This window comes from Microcebus murinus, chromosome 8 (genome assembly GCF_040939455.1).
Source record: "Microcebus murinus isolate Inina chromosome 8, M.murinus_Inina_mat1.0, whole genome shotgun sequence".
NCBI lineage: Eukaryota > Metazoa > Chordata > Mammalia > Primates > Cheirogaleidae > Microcebus > Microcebus murinus.
Window position 1 is genome coordinate 47,130,610 of NC_134111.1, and position 16,024 is coordinate 47,146,633.

At 37.8% G+C, this 16,024-nt stretch overlaps 1 protein-coding gene across 1 annotated transcript in view; it reads right to left on the reverse strand.

Annotated features, from left to right (window-relative positions):
- The window catches only part of STK39 (serine/threonine kinase 39), a 277,886-nt gene that overhangs the window by 42,146 nt on the left and 219,716 nt on the right, over positions 1-16,024 (reverse strand). Inside the window, exons 15-16 of the mRNA XM_020288403.2 lie at positions 10,380-10,432; positions 5,953-6,021 (exon numbers count right to left, since the gene is read on the reverse strand). Coding sequence (XP_020143992.2) covers positions 5,953-6,021; positions 10,380-10,432 — 122 coding nt within the window. The remainder of the gene's footprint in view (positions 1-5,952; positions 6,022-10,379; positions 10,433-16,024) is intronic.

Sequence of the window (16,024 nt, forward strand, 5' to 3'; positions counted from 1 at the left end):
GTAAGGAAACAAGGAGTTTCTCTGCTTTCTCACTATCATCCATCCTTGGGAATTCTCTTTGAAACAACTGGAATGGGGATTCAGATCTGGTCTATTTCCATTTGTCAGCCAACCCAGCCAGGCAAGATGAGCAAATTTATATGAGCAAATTTATACATGCATATCACCTAGGTTTTCACCTTGCAAATTTATTTTTTTGAAACCAATATCCACCCAGGAAGCCTTGCCAATTTTATCAACACATAGCCTAGAAACATGTCCTGTTTCTTGCCTACAGTAGCGCTGAGTTTAAGCACAACTGAAGTGGGTTTATGATTGCAGCCTACAAACAGCACATTTATTTTCTGTACTGCTTTGTTTCTGCATGAAAGCAATCACTTCATGACACTATACCAGCCCTTCTTCAATCCAAACTCTGCTTTGCAAAGGTTTGCACACTACCTGAAGCTAAGTACTGAAGATTTTTTGAACCTGTGTTTGCTATATCAGAGTAAAAGTCATAACATCCACTGCTTCATAACATATGCTATTGCGTTTTTTCAGTTTCTTTCACGCTGCCAAAAATATTCACTCCAATTCAAAAGAAAATGCTGATGAAAAAACCACAGATTTTTAAACTATTTGTTAGCTATTTTATATTATAGAAGCTGACAAAATACATACATAAGAATCATTCAAACCTCTACATGAACTGGACTAGTTTTTGCACAGCCTTCTTCAGTGTGCTTATTTCATGTTTGCAAATGCTTCTTGAATTTTGCAATCTTGAAAGCAAGATTCTTAAAATACGAGAATCCTGTATACAAAGTGTCCTTAATAGATACAAAGTATCTAAAGTAAATGTTATGAGATATGTGTATATTTCAGAGTGGGATCTTTTTTTTTTATTTCTAACAAATGTTCATTGAGGGTCTACTATGTGAAATACAGAGTTTGGGGCACACTGGGAACACAGCAGTTAACAAAACAGATAAAAATCCTGCCCATCAAGAAACTGAAGCACAGGGGAAATCCTATATAGTTAAAAAAAAAATAAATGAATGAAACATAGAGCCTATTGGATTAAAGAGAGACTAGGTAGAGTAATAAAGCAAGAAAGTGGGGTTGAATGTGGGGGTGGTGTGCGATTTTGAGTAGGCTGGTCAGGGACAGCCCCTTTGCAAGGTTACACTTCAGCACCAGGAGATGCGGGGTGGGCATAAGGAAACACCAGGTGGCCCTGGAGAAGGAGCAGCCTAGAAGAAGAGCAAGTGCAATAGCCAGGGTGGCTGGGGCGGAGTGAGCTGGGAGAGAGTAGGAAAAACCAGGTCTGAGATGTCACAGGGGACACAGTGTGAGGGACTGGAAGCCACAGAGACATGGGTGGAGAGCCCGTGGGGTCTTGATTGAAGCATTAACCCAATCTGGCTTCCTTTTTTTTAAATTAAGATATAATTCACATATTATAAAATCACTCTTTTAAAGTACACAATCAGTGGTTTTTAGTAAAGTCACAAGGGCGTGCAGCCACTATCACTTCCAATTCCAGAACATTTTTATAACCCTAAAGAGAAACCCCACACCCATTAGCAGTCACTCCCCTCTTTCCCTCATCCCCAGCCCCTGGCAACCGCTATCCTACTGTCTGTCTCCACCCATTTGCCTACTGTGGACATTTCATACAAGTAGGATCACACCACATGCAGCCTTTTGTGTCTGATTTACTTTGCCTGGATCTCTCTGGGTGCTGAAATGACAACAGGGGTGAGGGAGGAAGCACAGAGGCTGGAGCACCAGGGAAGAGATGAACAGGAGAATTCAACTGAGAGATGAGATGGGCTTGAAACAGAATGGGCAGGATGCTGAGTAGTAGCTGGGTCCTGGGCACATTCACATGGGTTGGATGTGGGGTGTAAGAGAAAGAAAACTTAAGAAAAACCTCTAGGTTTTTGGTCTGAGCACACAGAAAGGTGGAAATGACATCAACTGAGAAGGAAAGACTCCTGGAGGGGCAGGTTGGGGCTGGATTTTAGAGATGTGAATTAAATTTGGGATAAATTTGGGAATTTCACCTTTCCAAGTGAAGATGCTAAAAAGGGACCCAAGTATGGAATTCAAAGCAGAGGTCCAGGTCACATACATAAATTTGGCAGTTAGACAATGGAAGGCATATAATACGATAAAACCAGATGAGATCATCAAAGGAATAAGTACAGATAAAAGAAGAGATCTAAGAAAAGAGTTCTTGGACATATCAAGATTTACAGACCAGAGAGAAGAGGAGGAACCAACAAAAAAGAACAAGAAGGAAACACCAGGTAAGATAGGAGGATCAAGAGAGGGTGGAGTCCTAAAAACAAAGTGAAATATTATATCTTATCACGGAGAAGGGCACTGTCAACTGTGCCCAGTGCTGCTGACGACACATCATGCAAGACAAGGACTGAGAATTAACCTCGGATTTAGGAACATGCCAGTCCTTCTCAGACCACGTGCCCTCTGCCCTGTCCCCACGCTCACCCCACTCCAGCCACACCTCCCTGAACATCTGCCACCCCATCTGCCAGGTGTGTGTCCTCCCCGATATGGCTTTGAAAAGAACCGTGCAGTGGAGAGGTCAAAAGTCTGACTCAGGTGGATTCAAGAGGCAGAGGTAAGAAAGGGATTGCCCGGGGCTATACTTCTGATCAGTTTAGCTGTAAGGGGAAGGAGAGAAGTAGCTGTAACAGGAGGTGGGGTAGAAAGAGGGCTTTTTAAAGATGAGGGAAATAAAATCATATTCATATAGTGGTGGAACACATCCAATAAAGAGGGAAATAGATGATAAGGGAGGGAACAGAAATATGCTGGGATTAGTTAGAGGGAACAGGATCAAATACATCTTACCTATTTGTCAAATAATCAACAGTTATAATATAAAACATCCGCTGATCCAGGGAAAATCAAATTTTAAAAAAATGGCATTTTCTTCCAGAAGGCACAAGAATCACCATCATTTAAAATCACCTGGATCTACTTTTTCAAGGCTGAAGACATAAGATAAATTTGTATATAGAGTGTCAGGGTCAGGGTTAAGCTCCAGACTTGGAGTCAACAAAACCCAAGTTCAAGGACCACTGCAAATTGCAATATTACAGACCCTTCTTACAACCTTAGTTTTCAGTCCATAAAGTGGTGATTAAAAATAACCTGTCCTCTCCACCTTACAGAATTGATGGGAAGATCAAATGAAATATGCAAATTTTGCCTGTAAACTCTTAAGTGTGATGTCCATGTTAGGCATTTTTAAGTGCTACTATATAAAAAAGAGTTACACATGCCTGTTCTTACTCCAACACTACACATGGGAATACTTTAGCTTTAAGAAGGGGGAAAAAGGGCCGGGTGCGGTGGCTCACGCCTGTAATCCTAGCTCTCTGGGAGGCCGAGGCGGGCAGATTGCTCCAGGTCAGGAGTTCGAAACCAGCCTGAGCAAAAGCGAGACCCTGTCTCTACTATAAATAGAAAGAAATTAATTGGCCAACTAATATATATAGAAAAATTTGGCCGGGCATGGTGGCGCATGCCTGTCGTCCCAGCTACTCGGGAGGCTGAGGCAGAAGGATTGCTTGAGCCCAGGAGTTTGAGGTTGCTGTGAGCTAGGCTGACGCCACGGCACTCACTCTAGCCTGGGCAACAAAGCGAGACTCTGTCTCAAAAAAAAAAAAAAAAAAAAAAAGAAGGGGAAAAAAGGCAAGATGGAGATCTTTTAGAAGAATAAGTAATTAAGATATAGAAAAATAGAAGCCTTATGGTTATATGCCATATTTAAAACACATTCAATAAGTCATACATGAATTCTGCCTTAATTTCCTCCTTTTAAAAATTCAACAACAGAAAATACCTTTAGTTTAGATTCAGTTGAGCCTGGGACAGAAAAAAAAGAAGTACACTAAATTTGACTGCAGGCCTCAAGCAAGATCATGCTTTTAAAAAGATGTTACCTAATGCCTTTCCATGAATTACTTTTACTCTCTATGTTCCAACCACCTGCCAGGACCAACTCAAATCAAAACATAGATTTGATCCTTTACTTCTTGCCCAATAGAAGACATTAGCAGGTATTTCAAAGAAGTTTTTTAATTATTATTTTCACTCTAGTGATTAATATTTAACTCTTGCTACTTAATATATGGACCATAGCTCTCTTTAAGGAAATTATATCCCGATCTAGCCATTAACTGTTCTCCTTAGTTCTTTGGGTAACTAAGACTCAAAGGTGTGTATTTATTTTTCTAACAAGAATGAGAGCATTCACTTTTATCAAGGGATTGGTAGGTTAACATGAAGAACTCAGAGATGGAATTTAAAGTAGACAACAAACTTGAATTGACCGTTTTCCTCAGCCTTCCCCTCACATTTGATCAGAAAACTCAGGTGAAAGATCAGCTGGCTATGAGACCTCACAAGATTGTAAAGGAGAGTGTGAAAGATAAGATCTATAAGGAGATATACACACACAAATAAATGTATGCAGGATGTATGTTACTTTCCTTTAAAATATGTCTATATCTCCTCATATATGCACTACTTGGTAAAGTAATTAGAGCTTTCTTATGAAATCAAGGTGTATGCTTCATGTATAATTAATAAGAAAGGAGCTTAAATATTTTTCTAATTATAAAAGTATCTTTGTATCTTTGCATTTATGATATATCATTTGTATATAAATATTAGATACTGTTTCTTCATTCATAATTATAATCTTCCGCTAAAACCCAGTTATTCTCATTTAAATAAAATAATTCACTTTATAATGATCTACATTACAGAGTTTCTAGGAACAAATTATTCTGACAGGTGTGTGTATCTACCTTAAACTCTCTTGTAGACACATACTTCAGCATTATTAGGAAAGGACTTATTTTGAACAAATGATTTTTAAAATTAAAACGTATCATTTAGGGGAACCATGTCATTTTTGTTTTGATTTCAATATTTTTGAAGAAGGTCCTACCATAATATACATTCCCCCAATTAATGTTAGTGCTATGGTTAACAATATAATTAACACATCATGATTAACATTAATGTTAAACTAATCTTGATAACTTAGGGTCTTAAGAATAAACTTATTAATAACTTATGAATAAACAGTAGTGGAACCTAAGTTACATCTTTATAAACTCAGAATTTGCTGAGGAGCATGGAGCTATTCATGCCCCCCTAGGAAGAATGAGGCTACACATTTTCTTAGATAACCATGTCTGCCTCTTAGAGCTTTTCTGCCTCCTTTGCCTTATAAGGTGGTTCACCAATCATGGCTTGGTCCTATCAGCATGCCTGTGTCCAGCAGGCTCCTCTATCTCCGTGCAGCTATCTTCTGATTCTAAAAGTGGTAGAAAGACCTGAGGTTTCAAAGTGAAGTGGCCTTGTCACAACCCAGCTGCATGGCTCTGGATAAACCACTGAACCACATTAGGAATTTGTTACTTTATCTATGTAATGAAAGAATTGGCCTAAATGATCTTTAAGATCCTATCTAACCTCAAGATTTTATAATGAATATTACTGAGGACTGAGAAAACAAACATCTAAGTTTATTAAAATGGTGTCCAAAGAAAGAATAGAGAAACTCTGCGAAAAGGCCTCAGAGGTTTCTGTACTTTGGTGCACAGAACTTACACCGTCTTATTTTTGCTACATCATGGGCTCTGGGGTCTTACTTCTGGGTTGTCATATTTCCAATAAGTAAGGCTACTCTTTGATAAATCATATCTAGATAAATGGGACAGAATTACATGTTGAGCTTTTAAAAAAAGAAAATTAAATATGATTCTAAATATACTTCTACATAAAAGATAAGAATTCAAGAAGAGTTTTTCAAAAATTCATAGAGTGAATTATTCCTTAATGAAAGACAACTTTTGCTTCCGAACACATTTCCATTTGATATACCAACAAAATGACACTGCATACTAAAAAACAATTTACCTATAACTACATCATGTCCATCAACCAAGCCAGCAGAGAAGAGCTCCTGAGATACACCATCTGCTGTATCTGTCCAAATGTGAAATGAATATGTATTAGTAACCATAAAATAAAAATCAACAATCCAATACAATGTAAAATATATATTTTTCATTTACTAAAATCACTCACATGAGTTTTAATTCAACAATTCAGATTCTATCAGGAGAAAAAAATCAGAAACAACTTGAAATACATTTTGCTGTGTGCAACTGGCATCTTGCTATTTATCCAACAGAAGTTATACAAAATTATTTTTTTTTTTCATTTTTGGTGAACTAAAAAACTTTTGCCCTCTGGCTATGATCCGAATTTATTCCAACTAGAAATTATAACTGTTCCCTATGACAACACAGCTTTTCTTTCTTACCAAGGTTAATTCCTGCGATCATCAATCCTTTTCTATCTTTAGTAGCTACTGAGTCAGAATTTATGGCAAAGGTTGAATGGGTAGCATCTGATACAACCTTATATTTTGTATAAATAGCCTCTGAGCTGGTTGGACTATTAAGATGAGCTATTAAAATTTATGCTATTAAGAAACTCCTTTAACATGACATTGATCATTTGATAGCAACAGATTCATTCTCTTAGAAAATGTGGTTGAATAAAATAATGTAGTTTCTCAATGAAAAGTGACAGGAGTTAGCAATCTCATAAAGACGGGGCCGAACACGCTGTGGCAAGTGAATATAACTGAAATTGCTTAATTGGAAGGTTACGAATGAACATGATAACACTGTTATCTTCTATCTGAAGACTTTGTAAAGAGAAATTGATAAATTGCAATGTGCTCAAAAGAACCATCATAAGCCCCTATGTTTTTACAAGGGAGATGACTTGGTCCCCACGATTTTCTGATATTTTCTCACAAATATCCAGAACCGTAGCTTGATAAGGAGAAACTGGCTCAGCGGGCTGTAACAATCTAGATGGAAGTTTGACATAAATGTCTTCCAAAGTCAGGGAGCACCTGAAAGTAGCTGCTAAATCTAACACGTATCTACACTGTGCTACAGTCTCTCCTGCCAAAAGCTTCCCTAATCTTAAACTGGGTTTCCTGACTTCATCTGTGCTTGAGATGTGGTGACTATGTAAGTGAGCTCATGTGTGTGTGCAAATATGTGTGTGTGTGTGCATGCACACGAGCGTCTGCTGAAGGTACATTTGCCTTCCTTGAATGAAGCACATGAATCCTTCGATGATTCATGTGCTTTAAAAAGGGCTTAGCCCACTGTCTGATCCATAGCAAGTACTCAGCAAATGGTAACTATGATGACAATGCCACAGCCAAACATCACTGGAAACACATCTTATGCTCTTCTGCACTTTTCTCCCTTTTATATTATACGTGGCCTAATTTCCCAAATCTCCAATAAAAATGTGAGATACAATGCATATTCTTGACACTTCCAGAGAAACTGTAGTATTCTATCATTTTACTGATTCCATTTCATAATGAAATCACAATGAAATGGAATAAAATAAAGTAAATGGCAAAGAGCTATATGGGAATCTCACTAAGCTATGAAACTCCATATAAGGTGAGCTTGTTTTGGGCCTTGTCTTTTTTGCTAGCAGTACAAAAAATACCTTATAAAGTGTCTTTATGATAAAATGATCCTATAATCGTGGAGCCCAGGGCAGCATAATGAAAGGCTCTACTCTGAATATGATTCAGCTTGCTCAAGCTGCTAGTACATTCAGCCTCAGAACCTCCGTCTTCCTGGACACCACCGAAATCTTCAGGAAAAGAAGCGCAATGACTTCGAATGCCTAGCACCTGGTAGGCACTTGGCATACGGTAGACAGTCGTCATATTTCTACTGGTTATCCTTTAAAGTATTTGAATGTGTTACCACCATTTCTAAAGTAACAGTAAGATCTTAACACGTGCGTATGGAGCTACAATCCCGGAACAGAGTTGAGAAATGAAAAAATCAAACAAAGCCACATTGAGGGACAGCACTAAAACAGTACCAAAATAACTGACATTCCCAGGCAATTAAAGTATACAGCATGTCCCACTATTTTCAGAACTTCTGGACACCAGATGAGTCATATCAAGATGGCCAATAGGTGACGCTAACTGGCCCAAATGGGCAATATTCCATATCTCTGTGTGTGCCATTAGGCAGTCATTCTGTATGCATGTAAGAAAGGTATCAGTAATAATGAAATGTGAAATAACTGTTATTTCATGTTTCATTCGTAATCTATTTTTCTTTAAGCTTTTTAACATTTCTGATGTCTAAACAGGTTAAACGATCACGTATTAATGTATAGTTTCCAGAGCATACAGGAACGCATTAAATGAAATGCGCTTACCCTCAAATGAGGACGGAGGATATGTCATGGTTTATATATTCTATATCCTATATACTTATTTGCATGTATATACAGCACAAACACGTGATGCACATGCACAGATTTACTGTAAACAATGTTTGAAATGCAGACGGCACCAGTAATCACAGAGGTGCAGTGACACACACACCACCGAGCTTCCGCTCATAGCTGGCCTGTGCTCTGCTGCCGGGTAAAAGCCGGCTGTCATCAGGAAGACAATGCTATGGGGTTCTGTCTGGGCAACAAAAGCAGGGCCTGTTGTTCATCTAACCATGGCAAATGAGGTTGCCAAAGCCAGTGCAAATGGCCCGTTCAGTAATGCTGATGGGGCCATCTTAACCACAAAAACCCTTAATTCAGAAATCCATTTCTTTGTTACCTCTTAAAATTAAAATTGATTTTCATTGCCATAGTCAATTTTAAAGGATCAGATGAAAAGAAACAACCTCAAAATAAGAATCTGTTCTTTCTACTGACTGTACTTGAAACATTTATTATATAATTACCAGATTTTTATCACAGTATGGCCTGGTCAATGTTTCTGTATTGTGACAAAAGAGACAGCTTTGTGCTAACACTAACCAGTGCTGTACAATTTCATAGAGCAATTCTAAACTGTCAAAGATGGATATCCCTGGAAAGAAAGGTCAGTTAGCAAATTCATTAAGGCCTTTATGTACATTTATTTTGTAAAAAAGTGCTTCATATTTTAGTATAATTCAAATATACCAGGAATCATTAAATCCCCGTATTTACAGAGGACTAGTGATCAGGAACCAGTGACCACATACAGCTCAGGAACATATTTTGTCTGGCTGGCAGCATTTAAAAAAAAAAAAAAACTGAACATAAATGCATTTAGACAGTATTCTCTGGTTTCCTGAAGAGCCCACCATTCACTTTGGTTGCTGTGGGCATTTAAGTTTGTGTCTTCCTGCAGCTGAAGACAGCAGGGGATCAAAGCAATTCACTCACTGACCAGCTATCAAGCTAAAAAATCCTTGTACTTCAGGGTTTTCAAGATTTTAGCAAATACAATTTATTTAATCAAATTAAAACTTATGTGCAGCTCTAAGACACAAAATAAACACAGAGTGGTACTAGCTTACATGTATTAATACATTCTAATGTATGAGACCAATGTGCTTTCAAAAGGTATCCAGTATAGACATAGAGGAAAATGTTTTCATGCACATTAAAATGTGAAACCAGAGGTCAGGGAAAACAGTTAGTCTTAGCATTAGCATCTGACTTTTACTTCTCTAGGTTATTTTGGTTATAAACTAAATAGTGCAAATGGTAATTTTTTTTAACACTTGTCCTGTGATCTCTGGAGACTATTCATGTATGTTATTTATCCACTAATTAACCAAGATTACTTGGCGTTCTCCTGCATGCCAGGCTCTCTACCAGGTGTAAGAGATGACAAAAAAGTCACATGTGGTCCTATGGCTTCCAGGCATCCAGAAGCTGAAGGAACAATCAGCATAGCCTTTACACAGTTGTAATAACTATGTAAAGTGCTCAAATTGCATTTAGCTGCAAGACTGGCATTGTTCCTACCAAGCTTACCTGGGTGCCTGCAGCAAATAAATAGAGGCTGCAAACACTCCCCAAGAGAGGCTTCGTGTAACCTGAACTAAGAACAGAGCCAATGTAATAAAAAAACAACAACTTTTTATATGATACCCATGGTTTACTGCACAACTCTCATCAGGACTGCTGTATGCTTCTGATTACGCTCATCATAATTTCCTTTAAGGCCTGCATATCAGTGCTTATTTTCATGGTTGAGCTAATATATCTAATTTACATGTGTATATATACTATGCGGCATGTGTCATTGGGATTCACGTAGTCAGTAGTGGTTTGGTTCTGAATCCTTACAATTACCAAAAATCCTTCCTTCCTTCCATCTCTCCTTCCTTCCTCGCTTTTAGACAAAGCAGCTTTGAATAGCAAATTATAACCACATGCTTATAATCAATTTCTCAAATGCTCCTTGTGGTAATAAAATAATAATTTCAATTAAAACTCACCTCTTCCTGGAGTAAACTCAAATCGTATATCATTAAGTTCCTTTCTTGAGTTTCTGAAATACATAAAATATAGGACATTAAATTCTAGGGAAGCAGAATTTAATCAAGCTAAATGTATTCCAAGTTTTACAAGATGAAACTAACATGTAGATAGCATTGTACAGTTTTGAGTTACCTCTAAATAGTTCCTGGACTAGAAGAGATAGTTATGGCAATAATGAAGAGATTTATCTAATTTATTGAATTTACCTTATATAAACATGCTTATATCACAATCCAAAACCAAAATGTTTTATAAAATCTGCACTAAATAGGAAATTTTAAATATAATTTCATAATTAAAAATTTTAGAAGTCTTTACTCTAAATGATATCCAATATATTTTCCATATTTTCTCTGAAAAAATAGTATTTTATTAAATTATTTTTAAAAGTGAAACAAACAGGGAAGATGGTATCAGCAACAGAGTTGGAGAGAGCATTACAGATTAAACCATGCAACAAAATGCCCAGAATAAGGTGTACATTTTGTAGTTAAAAATTTTATGTAAATATAGGGGACCTATGAATGTTGCAAAATTCTCCCTGAATACATAAAACTTTATTTAAGTAAATATAAAATGCTTTCTTAAAACTGTAAAATATATAAATCTACGCAATTAAAAAATTAAATGACACTGGGGAGATATGAAACATAATATCTAAGACACAGGCTTTCCAATCAAATTAATTTTACGAAATGATAACAGGGCAGCGAGCTATAATTAGAATAGTTTTAAATTCTCATAAGAACACAAATACTATAGGCAACTGTCAACAGACGCTAGAATTAAAGTTAATAAAAACACCTTAAGAAACTGCAGGCAGGAAACATGAACGAACTAGTAATTTCCACAAGAACTCGACTATTAGCCCTGCCACAGAGAGTGCCCAAGACAGAGACAAAGACAGAGATGGCCTGAACATCTTCCCCCTCCTGCGGTGCCATGAAAGTTGGAGCAGATCCTGTTAGTATTCCAGCTTTACCACTCTCGAGCTCTGTAGAACACCTCCCGGCCTCTGTTAACAGTGCCCGAACCAGGATGAAGCTGGTCTCTGGGCGCTCTTTGGTCCATAGCCTCATCTTGGCTCTTTTATGTCCTAACATACACTACCACAGTAAGTGCAAGGAGGCCCTGAAAGATGTAGAGGCACGGTACCCACTGAGAGACAGCCCTTCTCCTTGGTGCCTAGAAAACAGCCTGATAAGTTCAACACCTTTCCATAGTGACACATGGAGAAGAAACGGGCCAAGAACTCGAGAGATGCCCCGCCTGTGCCCAGACATGAGAGCCTTGAACCTTGAACTCTGCATCTTCCCTTACGTTTCCCCACCTTGACTTTTATCACTGCTCCTCTCAGGGCTACAATGGACCAGGGGACTTCAGCAAGTCCTATAGCTGTGCTTCTTTTAGAGCCTTACGGAAATCTGAAAACTGTGGAAATTGTGGACCCTCACCCTGAAAGCGAGGATACAGTAGTCCTCCTTTATCCACGGTTTCACTGCAAGGTTTCAGTTACCCACAGTACAGTATGATGAGATATTCTGAGAGAGTATTGCAGTATATTGCTATAATCATTCTATTTCATTGAGTTGTTGTTGTTAATGTTTTACTGTGCCTCATTTTTAAATTAAACACTATCAGTGGTATATTAGATAGGAAAAAAAAGAGAGTATACAGGGTTTAGTATTATCTGAGGTTTTAGACATCCACTGGGGGTCTTGGAATGTATCCCCGTGCATAAAGGGGTACACATAACTTACACATGAACTTGTAGACAATTATAGAGTGTTCAGGGATGATCTTGGACCCCAGACTAAAGAACCATGCCCTGGGCGTGGAATGTGCCATTGACAATCAGTCCCTGCAACAGAAGGACTGTCTGTGTGCTGCATCGTTTAAACAGCCTATAGTTTCTCAATAAACTACAAACGTCACCAGACATTTACACAGTATGTTCATATATATCAACAGTTCTCAAACGTTTTGGTCTTAGAGCCTGTTTTTATTCTTAAAAAGTATTGAGGATCCCTAAAGAGCCTTTGTTTATGTCCCTCTATCCATCTCTATCCATCAAAATTCGCTGTATTTCAAATTAAAACTGATAAAGTTTTAACATATTAATGTATTCATTTGAAAATGACAATACTTAAGCCCATGTTAATATAAAAATTTTCTTGGGAAAAATTACTCTCCCTTTCTAAATAAAAACCAATCAGTGAAAAGAGCACATTGTTTTACATTTTTGTAAACCTGTACAAGATCTGGCTTACGACAGCTGGATGCTTGTACTTGCTTCTGCAATCTGCTACATCGAATGGCATGTAGCCAGCCACTGAAAAATTCCACTGACCATGTATGAAAGAATGAAAGTAAAAAAGGCTTTTTTTTTTTTTTTTTAGACAGAGTCTCACTCTGTTGCCCAGGCTAGAGTGCCGTGGCCTCAGCCTAACTCACAGCAACCTCAAACTCCTGGGCTCAAGCAATCCTTCTGTCTCAGCCTCCCGGGTAGCTGGGACTACAGGCATGCACCACCATGCCCGGCTAATTTTTTCTATGTATTTTTAGTTGGCCAATTAATTTCTTTCTATTTTTTAGTAGAGACAGGGTCTCACTCTTGCTCAGGCTGGTCTCAAACTCCTGAGCTCAAATAATCTTCCTACCTCGGCCTCCCAAAGTGCTAGGATTACAGGCATGAGCCACTGCGCCTGGCCTAAATTTCTTAATATTATTATAAAAAATAGTTTTGACCTCATGGGCTCCCTGAAAGGGTCACAATGACCCCTGGGGTCACTGGACCATACTTTTGGTAATACAAATACACACAGACACATACACACACATGCACACATATAAAATCTCAAATGATTCCAACAATCAACTTTGAAATATGCAAAGAGATACTACTTGTTTTCCATTTTTTGACTACTCTATTCAATGACTTTTCCAAATTAAGGATCAACAATTCTATTAATACGCTGGAAATGCCTAACAGAAATAGAAATGCTTGATAGCTTTTAACTTTTTAGAGAAAACAATACCATTCCCCAAGGTTTTGCATGTTACCATAAAATGACCGGCAAGCACTGCAAATATTTATCACATATTTAATAATGAAATGACAGGAGGAGAAAAAAAATAAAAAGGAATCTGATTTGACACTAATTTGTGTCATTGTTGCTCCCCCCCCCCTTTCTTTTGATCAGTCTCATTTAAATCAGCTTATGCTACTAAGGCCATGAAAAGATAGGTATAGGAACTGTACCCAGAATATCATCATGCATACCCTGATGCTTTAAATATTAGTAACAAAAAAGTAATATCCAACACCCATAATCTCCATCTACATCAACCGTGGCTCGAGTTATGGAGGCTGCATAGTCAAGTCATTCTTTTATGACTCTGAACCTAAAATACTTGCCTTTGAAAAGATCACCGTGATTGATTGTGAGTAGTAGACTTGTCCCATCAAGATGAAATATCGTTGGAAAAATGCCTAATTGGATCTAACTACTGAAGGTCATCCTTTTATAAAGAATTAATCTTTTCAGACTCATACTTAACACCTTTAATTGAAAGTACATTTACTTTAATTGATATGGCACAGGACACTCTGATTTCAGGGAAGCTGAAAATAGGTATGATTTAAGGCCAGAAATCAAGTCAGTGCAACTTTGCAGACAAAACGGTAAAAACTTGAGAGTAACAGTTTCAACACCAGGCTGCCTTTGATAACCCTTATTAAAAACCTTTTCAGTCCTCAAATAAAAACTCTTAAATTTGGTAAGGCACAACCCCTTATTGCTCATTTCAAATGCAAATGCCTACAGGGCTCAGGCAGGAAATTTACTTTTCAAAATAGGTGATACAATGAAATGGCTTAAAAATCAAAAGGTATAATAAGATATTCTATGAACACTAGGCCTCCCACTCCTGTCACCCAACTATTTGGTATCCCTCCCAGAGGCAATCAATGTTTTAGGATTTTTGTGCACACATCCTTAGATGTTTTATGCATGTACTATTAATATCAAATATCCATGTATATTTGATACAAACGATAGCTTACTATATCCAGTGTTCTGTACCTTGCCTTTCTTTTAATTTAATAATAGATTTTGGATTTTCTCCATATTAGTTCATAGAGACCTTTCTCATTCTTTTCTTTATAGCCACATCATTTTCTGTTGCATGCTATAACCATTTTTAACCAGTTCCCATTCTATGAAGAGATTGCTTCCAATCTTTCGCTAAATAGTGCTTCAATAAATAACCTTGTTCTTACATCATTTTGCACATATATAAGTATAAAAACAAATGTATAGAGTGAATTGCTTGGTCAAAGGATATATGCATTTGTAGTTTGATAGATATCATCAAATTCTCCTTCATTTAAGCTGTACTGATGTATACTCTCAGCAGCAATTTTAAGCAACATTGCAGGAACTTTGAGTAAAAAAGCAGGGAGTGTATTAAAAATCAGGGAGATGTGGGGACTGCACCAGCTGGAAAGTTTCTTGCCCACCTAAAGAGGGCAAGGCTGCTCAGCACCAGCTAGTTACAGCAAGGCAGGAATTTGGGCTAAATATGCAGATTTTTCAAAGAACCAAGAAATTTGACATTTTATATCACATCCCATAGTTTTAATTATTGGTACTTACTTTAAAATTTTTGACACTAATGTGTGGGCCAGATTCAGTCAATCACCACTCATTAGTGAGACTGAATACAAAATATAACTTCTCCCGATAGTAACACATGAACCTATTTCCATGGGCAAAAAGTTTTCTGAAATGGTAAGACTTCAATATTCTTTTTAAGGATCTCCTAAAAAAAGAGTCGTATAAATAATATATTGACCCACACACTAAGGGCATGGGAAAAACTAATCATGGGAAAGAAAATAAGGCCACAGAAACTTAACCAAAAAGAAAATACAATCCATAAACTTACAAACTTGAAACTGATTTTTTTTTTTTTTTACTTTTAGTAACTGCTGTTCCTTTCCAACAAATGTCCTTTTTGCTATGTCCACGCAAAGTGAGAAGTTCAGAGATACAGATTGGAATGCATACAGTTTTTCTTACAGAATTTATCTTCAGGTGACACAGTGAGCACTCAAACGGGGCATTTGGCTAAGGGAGTGGCGATGAGGCACGCGTGAGTGGACACATAACCTTTCCTGGTGGTACAGGTGCAGAGAAGGCTGGTGCAATTGTAGTATATATTTTACAGAATGTAGCTTTTATCTGCACCTTTTAATGTACCGTGTCGGGACAATCTGACAGAGTTATTGCTCCTGGAGGGCTCCAAAGCCAAAATGCCGGCTCAGAGCTATTTGCATTCTTCAGCTTCACGCGCGTGTCTCTTAGGAGCACTCACACCCTAAGAACCACGTGTGATTAAAAAGCTGTTCTAGTCCAAAGACCACTCACTGTCAAAGAGCATCAGAAACAAGTCACTGGCACTGGCACTGCATACCCTCCACCATAGGGATGCTCTCAAACGAGGATGGCAGCCAACTGTTAAGCTTTGAGGTTGGTGCCACCACACCTCCAAGGGTGGCAGGGATAGTGTTTTCTGGGGACCCAGGGGCAGCCCCTCC